General features: G+C 30.5%; 1 protein-coding gene across 1 annotated transcript; it reads right to left on the reverse strand.

The window, feature by feature from the left end:
- Positions 1-514: 514 nt before the first annotated feature.
- LOC129218771 (mitochondrial ribosome-associated GTPase 1-like) lies at positions 515-17,643 on the reverse strand. The gene is made up of 9 exons (XM_054853097.1): positions 17,419-17,643; positions 13,240-13,423; positions 12,755-12,811; positions 10,516-10,606; positions 10,345-10,406; positions 8,837-8,933; positions 5,449-5,530; positions 4,127-4,233; positions 515-633 (listed from the first exon to the last, which is right to left on the reverse strand). Exons 2-9 carry the CDS (start codon positions 13,396-13,398, stop codon positions 515-517), a joined length of 774 nt encoding a protein of 257 aa, XP_054709072.1. The 5' UTR covers positions 13,399-13,423; positions 17,419-17,643.
- Positions 17,644-17,702: the final 59 nt, after the last annotated feature.

Here is a 17,702-nt window from a genome sequence, read left to right on the forward strand (position 1 = left end):
AAATTTTCAAAGTAGTACCACCGCAAAATGAGAATAAACAAAGAAATGTACACTATTTCGGTCCTGCAGGACTGCATCAATTAGACCCTGTTTCTTTGATACAGGAAGAAATAATAACACTAAATGTAGATTCGTTGCTGACCAGAATAAATTATTCACAGCAAATGATTTTTACTAATTACCAGTCTTTACTAAATTTGTATCTGTAAGAAAAGTGGTGCTATTGTTGTGACATGTGATTATGAATAACAAACAAATTCTATTATAATAACACTGAAAAGGAATAAAAAGGAAGTTTAAAAACAAATTTTCAGTTTCAAAAAAATGCAAAATTTCACTATTAAAAAAAAACATTTATTAGTATTATCAGCTTAATCGACTTTGAATACTTTTGTAGAGAAAAGGAAAGAAATATTTAATTGAATTTCAATCAATATATGATGTATCTTTTATCATAACATTAAAAACCTGCTAAATATTAATGAAGTAAAAATACTACAAAATAATATAAAAATCAGCTAATTTTATTTAAATGATCACAGTCTAAAAGAATTTTTCCATAATGTCCTTCACGAAAACCTCTAAGAAAATACATTGCAGATGAAGTAATGTCAGGCATCATTACTAAATTACCTGCAAAAGAAAACACACATATATCAGACATCTTAAGGATATATGTATAAAATAAATCAAATATTTTTAAGGGCAACTATTACTAGCAGTAATCAATTTTGTAAATTTTAAGAATTTTTCTGTCTTAGTGAAAAATTAGAATTAGTTGCATTAACTGAACACTAGGAACAGATGATAATAGAACTAATATTGCAATATCAAGAAACCAACAATAATCTTTAGCATATTGCAAGGCAAATAAAATCAAACAATTGATAATAAATACAGTTGAAGACTAAAATATTTTTACAAGAACAATAAATGCACATTAACCACAGCTTAATTTTCATGTTTTGGGTCCTAGAAGCAAGTCTAGTTTAATCATAATAAATTGTTTGAAAATTCAAGCAAGTAAGTTTAAGTGAAAGAAATTGAAAGTTCTTGCAAGTAAACTTTAGTTTTGCATCCTTCCCAGCAACAATTGATGCTTGTTTTTGTTTGTATACTACGTATATACCCTCATAACAACTTCATGAAAAAGTTTCACTACTCAGAGATAATTTCTCAGGTTTCTTGGTCAACTATGAAAACTCTTGTTGTTGACAGTAATTTGTTAACGTTTTGACCAAAAAGGAAAAAAAAAATGTTTAAACAGTTTTAAACTTCTTGATATCAACTAGTTTTTTAAAAATTATAATAGAAATCAAATAAAAACAAGTGCCCTGTTATGAACACTTGGCAAGTTTGTTAAAAGCGCAGCAGGACTTTAGAATTTTTAGAATGTACAGGAATGAAGGAACACTAAGAACATCTTTACCTTGCACATGTTTGGTTCAAAAAGTTTTTAAATTTTTATTAAAATATTCATCAGCAATAGTGCATAATGTGGAAAAACTGAAATTAACTTGAAGAGATGTACCCAGGGAATCCATATTTGATGAAAGAAGAGCAAGTACATTAGGGTGGAGTGAATTTTTTTTTTCAAATTTCGAAATGCGTGGAGTCTTAAAAGTTGCCTTTTAGCATCAATAGATCGCCCCATAAAATTTTATCATCCTATGATAACATCTTCAAATTCCAAAATAGCCCCAAAATTGATATTTTTTGAAAAAAATTTACAAAATTGAAGATATATGATTTTAAAATTTTTTGAGGGGGTAAATGTTAACTCCTTGTAACATTAATGTATCATAAGTTTTAACTCAACAGAGTAATTTCTTAAAAATTTGCAAAAAAAAAAAAAAAAAAATCAATTTTAAAATTTTTTTTTACAAAATTAAAAATAGGGGAAAAAGGGGTACATGTGAACATTTTTTTTTTCATTTCTTAATTTTTCAAAAAATATTTTATATTTCTCACAGAAAAAGGGTCTTTTCTTTGTGCCATGGAATGTTTTCAGATTTAAAAAAAAAAAAAAAAATCTGTAGTTTATGTAATTTTTTAAAAAATGTCTTCAATTTTTCGCATGTGCCCCTATAGGGGTGGGGGCAGATGTCATACATTTGAACACGATTGAAAAATGCAGGAAGAACATCTATTTCAATGAAAAACTTGTTATAATGAAGCATATATGTATATACTAATTACATTCAAGGGTTTGTAACCTATACTGTGTCAGTTTGAATTTTACAGTAGCTGTCAGTAAGAAAATATTTTTTCTGAATTATAGAACTCTGCTCACTGTCAAATTTTAAAGTTTCATAGCATGTTCTCATCAGTGGATCAACAAGAAAAAATCTTATAAGACTAAAAAGAATATTTTATTACGTAAAGTAGGTTTTTCTTATATAGTGCGTTTAAGCTTCCTACAGAATATGATGATGAATTAAAAATAATTTCTTAAAATATTTTGTCTTTATTTTCTTTGTAAATGTTATGTACCACTAAATTTTTAGCCAACTATTTTGTAATTAACGAATTAAAAAAATAAAAATAATAAAATGAATAATTAGCAGTTATGTAATAATAATTAACAACAAATTTACAAACTGATTTCAGCAAAATAACAATTATACATCTCTACATCTCTTTTAACACGTATAATAAGCCTACAGTAATATTTATATTTGCGGAGAGGATATGGGAGCTGTTCACATGTGCAGCTACATGTTGCATTCACAAGTGTCCCAGCATCTACCTTGGGACTAATTTTCAAAAATAAAGAATTTTTAATTTAATTACAAAATTTAAACATTGGCATAAATTTAAGTGAATGTTCATATAATGGTTTGCAATAATTAAATTTAGCTTATTAATTAGTGAAAAATATGTTTTTACATGAAGAAAACAGTGATAAAAGTATATTAGCATCTGCTAAAACAAAGAAGCTGTCACCACAGGAACATAAACTGGCTCCTTGCTCTGAAAGTTTCTTTAAGAAGTAGGGCTGATACTGATATTACTTGAGATTTTTTTCAGATTTTTTTTTGATTGATGTTATCCAGTAAAACACACCATGTTCCCATGTGCCCTGTGTTCACATGTGCCCCCTTTTCCCCTATATGATTTTAAAAATGTTTGCGGGGGTAAGTGTTAACTCTTGGTAACATTAATATCTCAGAAAAGTTTTACTTCAATTGAGTAATTTCTTAAAATTTCCAAAAAACATCAAAATATACCAAAAGTTGACATGTTTTTCTTCCCAATTAACACGATCTTCCAAAGCAAAAATAGGTTAAATGCACAATAGATTAATATTTAAACACAAAATCTAAACTTTTTTACAAGTTATATATTTAATTTCTTATTTAGATAGTTTATTGTAACTTCATAAATGAAAAAAAAAAAGTATTTTGGAAATTGCATCATCTCACTTTCCAAGAAATTGAATACTTCATTATTCATGAATATATGTTCGTAAAATCCTCAAAACTAAACAAACTACTCAAAATTACAGGACTAGCAGTAACTAAAACGTATCAAGGTACAGTTTGTTTACAAAACTAGGAAATAGGCGAACGAGAAATTTTTAAGGACAAGTGTGAAGGATATTTATTTCCAGAGATTAAAGAACAAAATGCTAATTTGTCCAAACAAAATAGATTATAATCTTCACCCTGGATAATTACATGGCTCACAACACTTGTGTGGTGAAAAGACAACAAAACTCTGCTTTTGAGAGTTGCATGATCCTGATTCAACCTGCATCCTGAAAATCTTGAAAGAAGATTACAAAGGTGATATTTGTAAAAAAATAAAAAGCAACTGCATTTTGGGAAGTTACATTAAAGATTTCTGGTCCATTTATATAAAGAAAGGCATTTTATTTTTTTGAAAATTCATTGAACTTGCTAAGTAAGAACACTTTAACTACCAATCTGCAGTCTTTCCATATACTTTTTTTCTGAAAGGGCAAAGCATGGCTTGCTATGATTTCAAAGTTTCTCCTTTTGAGTCGGATTATGGAAATGAGGGAAGGGATTTTAATTTTTTATTTTTACAAATAAGGAGTAGAAATGAAACAAACATTAAAATGAAAAAAAAGGTGAAAGTTAGAAAATAATATTTAGCTTACCTTCAGCAGTTTTTATTTTTTGAACTTTATTGAATTGTTTGGCAATGTGTAACAAAACCATACGAATGTCGTCAAGTGGTTCATTTAATTCCAAGTAGTTTACATATCTGTAAGAAAAGTAATTTTTTAATTAGTAGTTCAAAGTGCTGGATATCCTGACATTTGTTTGTAACATTAAATCACATAAAAGTGATATACACAAACATATACTAAAGGAAGAATTTCTTTTACAACACAAATATTTTTAAGCCTTAAAAAAAAAAAAACAAAAAAACCTATATCATTTGTTCAAACTAAACCTTCCATTTACTTCAGGATTTACAAATGCTTTAATTCTTTTCATTGGTGCTAATTTTTTTGAACTGCTCAAAATACATGTTAAAAATAACCAGAGAGACAGACCAGCATACCAACAGACATACATTTCACATTTATAAAATATTAAAGTACTACCTTCCATTTTAAACATTTTTCAACGGCTAATAGTTATTTATTTTCGACTTTCATTTGCATATAGTAATCATTTTGGGATACACTGTCTTGTTTTTAAAAGGAACTTTTATGTGAAAGTAGGTTAACAAAAAAAAAAGAAAAAAAGGAAGGTAAACGTGCCAAAGGAGGAGCACTTTAGTAGGAAATGAGACCATAAAAGAAACTAAACTGAAATGCAAGGATGGTGTGGGGCACTTGTTCAACATTTTATAATATTGTGACATTCCCTGTGATTACTGATTATAAAGATACGGCATTACGATCCATATACTGTCTGACCACGGAGTGTATGGAAAGGCAAACATCCATTTACAGGATTGAGCAGAACAAGCGTACCAAATTTTTACTTTTCCCCCTCATTCAGATAGACTTGTCTTAACTGGACGTTTGCCAATTCTATACAATCCACGATTGGACTTAGGTAAGTTATTATCAATAAGTGATCAATATGTGTACTGTACAGTCATCTGAGGTCCTTTTACCTTTTCTTCAGGTATTTTGAAAGATGCTGCTTTACACTTGAATAGCTTGTTAATTAATTGCTGTTTCACTGATGACAGAAATGTTGCAGCAATGGAGAAATAATTTATTAAGAACAAAGAGGAAAAAAAAAAAAAAAAAAAAAAAAGAAAGCCACACAAAATTTGTTTCAATCATTTTAAAAATTCATCAAATAAGCACATTGTTATGATGCTATAGTTTCAAATTGGATTAATCTTTTTAATTAAACAGTAAGGTTAAAATTTTACAAGAACTTGATTTTAAACATTGATTAATTTCAAAACAGAAAAATCAGAACATTGACAAGGATTCATTCATACCATACTTACTTAAATTTTTTGTGTTTATTTAACCAAAACAATAAATAATCTGCCATCAAATCTAGACCAACAAGAGAATCATTTAAAGTCCCTAAAATAAGAAAAATCGTCCAGTACACAAAATAAATAAATGCAGTAGCATTACACACATACAATTCCAAATTGCTAATTTCAAAAAAGGATACCTTTTAAAAGCAAGATTAAATAAACAAACTTAAAAAAAAAAAAGAAAAAAAAAAAAACTCACAAAAGCTTTTGGGTGAAAAGACATCTTAGAAAAACTCATTGGCATAATGCATAAAATTAGAAAACAGTATAATCATTTTGTAAGTATGATAAAATAATTCTATCAAGTCTTTATTTTTTCTACAATACCAATAGATTGCGTATTACAGAAGCTACTAAAAATGTACATACCTATCATTTTTGAAAGAAAACCATAACTGTAGATTTTACTTCAAAAACAAGAGAAAAACAGTAGATTTTCATATAAAACATGAGAAAAAATAGTAAGATTTTACACTGAAAATATTCAGATAAGCCTTTTAAATTAATTTTTTTTCTAGCAATCAACATCAGTGGCAGCGACTGGGGGGGGGGGGGGGTTCAACATCCCCCACACTTTTTTTATCAGCAAAGATTGCAAGAACTTTCTTAAGATTTTAATTTGAAAACTTCTCTGGGGAGATAACTGGAGCAACATCAACGACAGATCAAATTTGCAATTTTTACACTTCGGTTTCGAAAAATTTCCAGGGGAGAAACTGCAAACATGCTCCCTCCTTCTTGTAAATTCAAAGATGGTATAAATTTGTGTTATTTAGGTTCCAATTTCAGATTTTTTTTTTCTAGGAAGGGAATCCACTTGCTTCACACTTCTTACATCAGTAAAAATATGTAAAAATGCATTTTAAAGACTCCAATTACGTAACAAATTCAGGGGTAGACCTCTGAGTTTACCTTTGAACACACCAAAGAAAGTCTAAAATTGAGTTTTCAAGGCTTTATCAGTTCCAAAGGAGAACCTCCAAACTCATTCTTTCCTCATTAAGTAATTCAAAGATATCCTGAAGTAGCAGTTTTGAACTTTGAAACAATTCAACTTTGCAAAATTTTCGGGAAAGAACCCCAGCACGACTTGCCCTCAGTTTGCTAAAAATGTTCTAAATTTTCCTTTTTAAGACACCAGTTTCAGAATTTTTTTCGAGAAGTTACCTTATTTGCATCACCAAAGACAGCCTAAACGTTTCTTTTAATACCTATTTCAGCTTCGAAAATTTTTCGGGGAGAGCTTCTGAAGCCTTAAGTCACTGAAAAATAGCCAAAAGTGAAATCTTCAGCTTCCAAAAATGTTTTGCCCCCACACTTATAAACTCTAATCGCCGCCTCTGATCAACATCACAATATTTGAAAACTCATATTCAAAGTGATTATTGAATTTTGTTTAAACGTCTCTGAATTCAAGTTTATTGAAAAGAAACAGATGTTTTATTGACTAGCCCCATAGAAAAGCTTAATAATACAGTCATCTCTTGCCACTTTGCACTTTGACTATCGTGGCTATGTTCATCTCATTCTCTCCCCCCCTTCAAACTTATTCATCAGCTTTTATGATGGTCTTGCACAAACTCTTTCTTTTCAAAAAGTAACAAAATATTGTTTTGAAATAAGGCAAGTTTAGGGGCTATAGTAGAGTCAGGGGGGGGGGGTCATATTTTTTGACCAGTTTTATCCCAATTTATTTATTTTTCTTAAATTTGAGAAGAATGTTATTGTTAAAGATTGATTAAACCTTCAGCTGTCCTTTAAATAGGACAGTGGGATAAACTGGGTTCAAATGCTGCAGAAAGTATCAAGTATCACTATCTGCTGTCAACTGTTAAACACTAACTGAAAGAGGGAAAATATCAACTTCTTGTCTTTCAAACAATAAGCGTGATCTCCAATAGCGAAAAATGCAGACTGGACTAAATATTGTCCCTCATTTGCACTTATTTCATCCTCAAACACGTTACACTGCTTTATAGATCAGTGATAGTGTGTAAGATCATTGTGTGTGTGCATAGTTCAATGCTAAAAACTAACAACGTGAAAAAGGGATATTTATAATAACATCTAATGAAGTCTTATTTTGCATGTTTTGTGTAATATATTGGATAATATGAATGCAAAGGTGGCTAAAGAATATAATTTTATGTGTAAGGGGCTCTCACTATTTTGAAAAAAAAAAAAAAAAGCAATAAAAATGGTCACTAATACTTTTTCTATGCTATAAATAGGAAAACATTTGCTTTATAAATAAAGAAATTTTTTTTTGCAGAAATTCAATTATTGCAAAAGAGGCTGGAATGGATTAACCACAATAAAGGAGGGTTGACTGTATTTGAAAATGGAAAATAATTCTAAACATTGGTGCAAAGTATTTTTTTTTTTTAAACATGAAATATGAAAAAAGAACTTGTTAATGAATAAAATAATTTTAGAAATGTATTTTAATCTGGCCGTGGTGAACAATATTAATAATTATCGACACATTAGCTATTATTTTTGGGTGAATTAAAATATAAAAGTATTTGATTTGAGGAATTTTTTAAAATTATTTTTGTTGTGCTCAATTTTTGGAGGGTTGGTGAGTTTTTCTAAATATATATACAAAAAAAATTTAAAAAGAAATTTTTTTTGAAAAGCAGAGGAAAATCATATTGAAGAGAAAGATGGGGAAACATCATAAACATGCGAGAAGATCTTGCAAAATAAAGTGGATTCATCAATTATGAAATGTGCACCAGCCTAATACTAGGTTAACATTTCTTTCTTCAAAAAAATATGAACAACAATTTCTGAATTTTTTTTAAAGAACAGTTATACAATAAATTCTTCATTCTGTAGCATGATATACCTAAAGTGATAAATAAGTACAGCTGGCTCTGTTTAACGACTTTCTCTATTTAAAGACAAGTCTTCACGGTCCCGGATGCTCCACTGCAGTTTTAGAAACATTCTGTTCAAGGACGCATTCTACTTAAGGACAATTTTTTGTGGCCCTTTGAAAGTTATTAAATAGAGAGTCAACTGTAGCTACATTTAAACATTTACTACATGTGTATGCCTTTGTTATTAATATTAAGACATCTATTACAAAGAAAAAAAGTGAATTAAATATTAATAAATAATTGAAACTTGACATTTTGGGTGGCCCTCATATATCGTTTCCTATATTTGTAACAAGATAATCTATTGCTTTTTAAAATTTACTATAAACTTGAAAGAAATATGTAGTCTCTTAGTTTCATATTAAATGGGTACTCAAAGTTATTACTTATTTGAAATAATGACTAAGTAAAACATAATCCTAAAACTTAAAATTGTTTTTAACAGGAAGGCAATAAATACTCACTACAAAGAGCAAGTTTTAAACCAACTTCAAAACTATCAATGGATGGGGTCATAATTCCAGGCGTGTCATACAAATAAACAAGTGGATTTTCAGATATCTAAAACAGAAAATCACATCTCTTAATGTCAAATTACAAAAAGCCAAGAAAATGTTTGTTACACAATGACTAAATAGAGTTTTGTTTTTACAACAAGATTCGAAAAACAATTAGTATTAGACCAAAAAATAATCTAATTACAAAAAGATGCCTGTTTGAAAAAAAAAAAAAAACTGATGATACAGTTAATGGCACCTTGATGAGAGGTTGTGGGAGGTCTTTCAAGGTGGACCTTGAAAGGTGAAGGAGGTGTCTTTCAAAAAATTTATTTATTTGGCAAATTTGAAGACTGAAATTTTAAAATGTCTGAAGGTTCCTTTTCATTAGATGCACATATGAGGCAGTGAGAAGCAAAGGAGTGTAAGTGGCAAAATTAAAAATCTGGAGACAACCAGTACAAATAGTATGGGAACCTCTCCTCTGTCTTGGGGCAAGAGATAGTACTAGTAGCCTTAATAAATGCAGCTGTAAAGTAAGATTTTGAAAAAAAAAAAAAAAAAAAATTAATGAAAGCCTACCTAGGAAGTTATCTTTAAACACATTTTACTCAAATTGTGAAAATGTCCACTTACATCTCTTTGCTTCTCACTGCCCCATATGTGTTCATGTGCATCCCTGTATTTTATCATTTAACAAAATTTGGATTTCTATTTGGCCCCAATTGAGAATTCCCTCCTTCCTGAAAGTTAAAGTTTAGGGTGTCCCTGAATTCAGTAGGGCAATAGTAATGGATTATTTTGTTCGAAACAGCTGTTACTTGCAATGGGTTGAACAGTTTTCTAAAAAGAACTCTTGATTTTCATTTGGAACTAGTGGCACCCGCATGGCTTTGTCCGTAGTAGAAAATTAAGAAGTCTTTTGGTTTGCCTGTATATTTACAAATAATGTATGATAAATTTCTTGCCAAGTGGCTTGCCCATGTTACGGTTCTACGTTATGATAACTTGGTAATTTACATGTCCATCTTATGATAATTTTGCTCAGGAAAATGTTTTGGAATAGAAAAAGAACAAAATCGAATTTTCGAAAAATCGCTTTGAGGAGTGCACCCCCATGCTACAAACTAATTCTGTGCCAAATTTCATGAAAATTGGCAGAACGGTCTAGGCGCTATGGGCGTCACAGAGATCCTGACGTACAGAGAGAGAGATCCAGCCGGAGACACTTTCAGCTTGATTATTAGTAAAGATTGATAAATTGAATAAATCCAGTGTAGCTGGGTCCTAAGTTTATTACTGGTCATCACCTTCAAATAATATTCATATTTGAGCACTAAACATATCAGTGTCAAGAGTATCCCCAACACAGAAATGAACACTGGGGAAAACAGGCATAAGAGAAAATGGAAAAGCTTGAAGCGAAAACACAGTTGTGAGCATAAATGTAATTAGCATTAAAATAGACATATTACCTTAATTTTTTCAAGTACTGATTTTGTGATACCCGGAACAGCACCAACTGAAGTAGCCTTTCCTAGAATTGTCCAAATGAAGAGCAAAATGTAATGACAACTTCAATGAGGAACTACAGCAAAGCATATAATTGAAACAAAATATATTGATAAGTAAATACAATAAACTACCTTGCTTTAGATGAATGTTTCTTAATTTATTTATCACGGATGATTTTCCAATGTTAGGAACTCCAATAACCATCAATGAAAACGAATTTCTCTGCAAAAAATGGAAACATTTTTAACGAGTTTTTCTAAAATTCAAGTGTTTCTCTCAATAGAAATTTAATCAGCATTAGGTGTTAATTTTTAATTATAGACTAATCAGCTTCTCTTTTAACTCTTATAAAGCAGTGTATAGTACAGCATTTTTACCAAAAATATTATATACTCTGAAGACAAATTGGAAAGTGGACCCTTTTGCTGATTTTTTAACCCTTAGAACTTTTAATTTCAGTATTCTTCTTAGACAGCACAAGAAAAAAAAATCGACTTTATTGGTAAATGATCAAGAAAAGTTTGAAGTTAAACTTAAATTGGTGTAAAGAGAATATTTATCTTAGAGACCTAAGATTTTCTGGCATGAGCTTTATAGTGAGGCCATCAAACCACTATTAAACATACATATACTATTTTGAAAGTTTAAAGATAATAGTTTTTCATTCAACTAATTTAAATTTTTTCTAATTCAACTACTTTTTCTTCAAGCAAGAGTAAGTTGCTAACAATGGCATGCAACTGAGTACAAGAGGTGTTGTCAAGGATGGTGTTGGAGGTTTCAGAGTGAAAAATTTAATTTTGGAAGAGGTAAGAGTCCTTTTTTTTTAATCAAGGAAGATTATGACACTGATATTTGTTTCAAGATTTCAGAACTGTAAGCAAGGTATTCAAATACAAATTAATGTATCTGGTTATCACAGTTAAAAAAAATATGAAAAATACAAATTTAAGTGCTGTAAAAACTTCTGTAGAATTTAATGAAAAATTTTAGATTTAATTTTCACGTAAAATTGTTCCCAAAGTTCTCTCATTAGCTGGATTAGATGGGACCTCTTCCCGCAGAAATTTTCTTGTTCATGCGAAAAACAGAAAGCTTATGCTTTCTGTCACAAAATCAGCAATAAATAAGCTCAAAATGTTTTGGAATAATGTCTTACTTAAGATATGAAAATAAATTCAACATTTCTGGTTAAATTGTTGCATAGTTGTAAATAGAAGAAAAATGATGAAGTTAGGTGAAGGTGTTCTTGTGTGAGGGTGCATATCAGCATTAGGACTTGATAGTTTGGAATTTTTTGATGAAATAATGAATCATGCTGTTCATTTAAATATTAAAAAAAACAGTTTTAAACTATTAGCTCAAATTTGCTTTTTTGAAACAACTTTGCTTTTTATCAAGATAACAATAAGAAGCACAAGGTATTCAACGTTTGCTTCTGGTGCCTCAAAAATTGTCCTTAAGCTTAGAAATATCTCCTCAATTGCCAGATTTAAATTTAATGTAACACACATAAAGAAATCTGGAGGCTAGATTATGAAAATTATGTGTTGGAATGAAAAGCAAACTAGAAACAGTAAGACTCAAAGTGCGGTTGGACAGAAATTGCACAAAAAAACAAAGAAAAAACAATGAAATCTATTTCCAGACATTTAAAAGCAGTTGTTGATATCACATGATACTCTACTAAATAATAACTTGATAAAAAGTTAGATTATTTACTAATTTTTTGATATTTTTTCAAAGTGTACGAAGCTTTTTGTTATTCATACAATAAACAAATAGTTAAAGTTTCGGGCACTTTTTGATTACATTTCTTAAAAATCAAGTTTTATTATGTTATTGACAAATTTCATGCAGTTTTGTATAGCAAATAGATCATAGATCTTATAATTAAATCATTCCAAAATATTAATTTTAACCATTAGATTGGGGCGTATTTCATTGAAAATCGCAAGTGTACAAACACTTTTGGGAGTCACTGTATCATGTTGCTAGATTGAAATAACTTTTATACCTTCACTAAATTTGTTAATGCAGCAGATAAGGGTGTTTGAGATTTCCAAGAGCAGCTCTTGGCGTCAAAAAGGGAATTCCATAAAAAACAAATTGTGCAAAAAATGTGAAATATCTAGCGGTCAATTATGGCTAGAAACTCATTCCTTTTGTTCTAATTATTTAGATAAACTTGTTGAAAATACTTGAAATTTAACAGCTTATTGTTCATAATTAACAAATTATTATAAATCTTGAATTTGATCATGCAAATTAGTAGCTACTTTTGTTAAGAAGCTATAGAAATTAAGAAGAAAAGAATACAAGTTTACTAAAAAATACAGAAAAAATGAAAAAAATATTGAAAAAACATACATTAAGTCGATTATGGAAATCACCATCTTTCATTAATTCTATTGCTGTTGGAAGTATCTATAAAGAATAAACAAAGTAGTGTTAGAATATTCAACAAATAAAGAAAATACAAAATACTTCTGTTTCTTAAATGTTATGAAATATTAGTTGCTTTAATTTGAAAGTACAATGCATAAAGTAGCATAGGCTCAATGTTCATGCCAAGAGTGGATCCAGATTCTGATTTTAGATGGCGTCATTTCCAGAATGGGAGGGGGTCATAAGTGTCATTTTTTGGCTTAATTGGGGATTGTGGAAAGATACATATCTGGATCTGAGACTTCAACTATAAGTTTACAAAATGCAGTTTTAAGCTATCTTTGGTTGGTTTAGGGAGGGGTCATGACCCCTATGACCCTCTGAATCCACCCCTAGTTCATACAAAAACAAATAACTTTTATCATGAAGCGATCTGTTAAATACAATAATAGTACTCATCAATTTACCTTCTCAACACCAGTCTTTGAACTTGCTTTGCAATCAGTAAATAGCACCTCCTTAACACTTTCTTTCAACAAGTGCTTTTTTATTTTTTCTTTCTGAGTCAGATCAGCAAGATCTGTTTTATTTAAGACGAGAATATGAGGCTTAATTGCAGAGAGCATAGAGTAAAACTTTGGATTTCGGCCACTAAAAGGGATATGAAATATGTTAAGGGTTTAAAGTTAAATTATATAGAAATGTGCAGCGTTTCAGATCTTCAAAACTTGTTTCGAAGCACATTTTGAGCAAATAAAAAATAATTTGTAAGTGGACAATTCATTTTTAGAGCAGGAAAGTTTTAATTCAGAGCACAAAATATCCAACATTTTATAGTATACTAGGACTCATGGGCACCCATATGCAAAATTTTAAAAGGGGGGGGGGGGAGGGTAAAAGCTCAGGTATTTTCTCCATAGTTTAGCAGAATATTTTCCCCATGGTTTAGCAGGATATTTTCCCCATAGAATCTGATTTCAGTACAGATTCAAGTTACTAAAAATTGACATTTTTAATAACTTATTCATTAATGGCTGGAGAAGAAATGTTTTTACATTTTTACAAAGAAAAAAGTACTAAAAGCAAGGAAGATCTAATTACTAAGGGGGGGAGGGGCTTGAGCTCCCACTTGCCCCCCCCCCCTATATTGGTGCCCATGCTATGGCTCAATAGCTAGAAAAGTTAAAAGCAATTATTATGTGTGCTATATATTTATAAATAAATGAAACAAAAACTCCAAATTTGTTTATTCGGAGTGAGCTTGGAAACTACAGGGTTGATTTTGTTGAAATCTTGTCAAAATACTGTTGTTTTGTTTGAGAGTTTGTCATTATTTTTATGATTTATTCATTTCTTTCTTTTTCCTGAAAGTTTTGAATTAATAGTCATAATAGCAATAATTCTTTTTTTGAAAACGTTTTTTCATTTTATTTTATGTGTGGCATTTTAACTAAACTAAAGCTATGATTTTTTTTTTTTGCATATGGATTTTTATTGCTTTTGCTGAGCACAAATTGAAAACGATTTTTGTACCCTTCACAAGATCTTCTTCCCAAAGGATAGCTTTTTTGCATAATTTTCTTTCTTTTTTTCCCCTTTGTAACCCTTACATGAAGGTTGTCATTATTGTTGTGATATTTTATTCCATTTCAATTTTCTTGTTTCCAAACGTTTTTATGGACATTCTACTGTATTCATTTGTCCTTATAATTGCATATATTTTAATTGAATATTATTTGCAATGCATACTTTAATTTGAACGAAAAACTTCTAGGGGATGCACAATGTATTTTTAAAGTTGTACTATGCATTTAGGTTCAATTCTTTTTTATGCGGAGCAGGGGGAGGGGGGAGCATGATTTTTCTATTGTTCTAACTAAATAGTGTTTTTTAATTACATGCTTTTTTCTGTGAGGTTAAAGAGGAGAGTGAAATTTTGCTTGAACAGTTCCGTTAAGAAGATCCAATCACTAATCGATCAGAATTTGCTTTGTTCAGTAACTTGTCTGGGTTGTGAGTAAAAGTTGCTTGGTGAGGTAGGCGATAACAAATGGAGTTGTTCCATCAGTTAATATTTTGAAGCAACAGTAAATATAATTTAATTAGAGAATTACTTTCAATTGCAAGGAATTTTTTAAAAGAAATGTAGTATGTATTTTCGCTGAAATGATTTTAGTTTATTCATGAGACGTTCTTAAAATTCTTAGCACAGGGATCGCCATGCAGGTATTGCTGTAAAAAGAGCAACAATTAAAAATAGGCCAGTGGTGTAGCTAGAAATTCCTCAAGGGGGGTGTCCTGCATACGATTGGCTAATGCTGATACTTGGAAATGTCAACTGAAGCAGAAATAATTTTATATACATTATAGATGATGAAAAAGTATTCTTATTGAAATGGAATAACTTTAATTTTAATAATTGCAGCTTAATTTTGAGCTTCAAGGGAGGGGTTTGGACCCAAGGTCCACCCCCTTTCCTGCCCTACTGAAATAGGGATCAAATTAACCAGATGATCAAATGAGATTTCTCGGCTCAAGGGGCTTTCATTGAAAGTAACTCATGTTACCCTTGCAAATAACAAAACATTTCATAAAGTACCTTCATCATTTCCGGGAGTGAGAAAACCCCTTTCAATAAAAAACAAATAGCTCCTTAATAAACATTAATAAAAGGGGATAAATCACATGCATTGCATTAAAATTTTGAGATAAAATGAAATTTTGCTAATTATTGAAAGGATACTCTAGCATCATGAATTTCCACTATGCAATCAACAACGGCGAGTTTGGCTTGCATTTGTAGCATACCTGAAAAAAATCGAATACACATTAAAACTTTGAAGTTGAAAATGAATTTTCATATGAAATATAAGATACACGAAAACAAAGTTCATGAGTACGTCAGTAAAAAAATCCTTTCCTTGAAACCGTTTTTATAAGATTTTTATATTAAACTAGAGGACCTGACAGACGTTGTTCTGTTCAAACTTCTGTAAATTGAAAAGTGAAAAATTTTCAATAAACTATCAATTGTTTGAACCGTTTCTTTGAAAAAAATAAGTAAAAAGAAAATGATTTAAGCTGCTTGGTGTCAGAATGCGTGTATTTATTACAACTTGATTTATCTAATGCCCACTGAGCAGTTGTTTTATTATCTACTTTTTCCCCATACATGATGGTTTCTTCCTTCAGCCATACTCAAACGATAAAAAGCATCCACAAATATTAAGTGTAAAAAACTATCTACCCATCTAAAACAAACGGGAAATCCCGCTGCAACATCCCCCATATGAAAAAGAATAAAACAATCGAAAGGATATCGTTTAAAAAAATGATAAAGGAAAAAAGAGTTCTCTGAATAAGCGAAAATCACTCATCCCTCCCCCCTCCCGTTGTAAAATAAACATATTCTTCAACTAAAATGACTAAAAACCCTTTAAAAACGAAAAGCAATTCTTTGCAATTTGAAACATTTCGCCAAATAAACAAAGAATACAACAAATTACATTAACAGTAGCTTTAAAATGTAAACAAATGATCACACAACTCTATTGTTTAAAGTCAAAGTCGCCAAACCACCACGTTACTGTAATCCAGCCGATCAGTGAGAGAAGCCAACTCCGACCGATTAGCTGTCCGATCTTTTGAACGAGAACTTTTCAAACTTCATATATTGCCTAATTTGTTCTTTCCACCAAAGATAAAGATCTTCCGAGGATATTTCGATAAGTGGGAATCTAGCGATCTTGTTTTATTGGCTTCCATTTTTGGCTCCAGCTCCTGCGCGAGAGGTATTTTTTGTTGCAAAACTAAACAAAGAGAACTGAAACATCTATTTACGTAGGGCTACTATAAATCAGCAGGGTTACCAAAATAAAGTTATTAACGCCAAAATGAGACGACCGCGCCAGATTCCCAATTCTTGAAATATCCCCGATCTTCCACTGCACTGATCTTTTGTGTACAGAACTACCCTGTTGTAATTTATCTGGACAAAAATAAAATTTCTTTAGTCTTTAAATTCCATCATCTTTTACTCAATAATGTACTTATTAGTTTGATAATCCTTAAAGTATTCTTGACATCGGTGTCAAAACTCAGATGGATTTGAGCCGAGAAACAAATGTTGCTAGGTGCGGTACTTTCTGATCATTTGGTTAGGAAAACCTGAAGCACCGATCAGGTCACATGGTTCAACTACGACGACAGAACACACGTTTTTCGTGAACCTTCCAGTACTTTACTTACATCTCGGGACCTAAAATCGTTGCTTTAAAGAAATATAGGCTTCTCTCTCTCTCTCTCTACGTTTTATCTATTATCGATTGACATATCACAGTAGGAAATTTCATTACAAAAGCAGAGCTGGCTTTCTTACTGTCCTTTGGCAACGGGTTAAATATTTATTTCAGTTCTCGCTCAACAATAGGTTAAAATAAATATTAATCATTTGGGAGATATAACCATCCAATGTTTAAATTAATTAATTAATTAACAAAAACGTTTCCAATTCGATCCATCGCGCTTCGAAACCATGCTTGCCACAACTTAATTATACACAAAAAATTTGATTGAAATCGGTCTAGCCATTTAAAAGCCTTATGGTGACAAACGTCCGCACAGAAGATTTTTATATATTAAGATACCTTTATACATGTGACCTGGGAACCATGAGGCAAAATTTGTTTTTACTCTGTCAGATACAAATTTCTCTCGGAATTGAGCAAACTGGCACAGCGATAATCTTGTCATTGTTGCAGAATGAACTAAAGATCTGGAAAAATTTATCACAATCAGCAGTAATTCATTGTTGAAATCATTGTTTTAATTTTAAACGCATTTTTCTGCAATATCCCATCATGGGAAAATAAACAATTATTTTACGCGTAGTTATCCGTCCAGATAGCTGTTTCAACCAATCGTTGTAGGC

The sequence above is a fragment of the Uloborus diversus genome, chromosome 1 (assembly GCF_026930045.1).
Source record: "Uloborus diversus isolate 005 chromosome 1, Udiv.v.3.1, whole genome shotgun sequence".
Lineage (NCBI taxonomy): Eukaryota > Metazoa > Arthropoda > Arachnida > Araneae > Uloboridae > Uloborus > Uloborus diversus.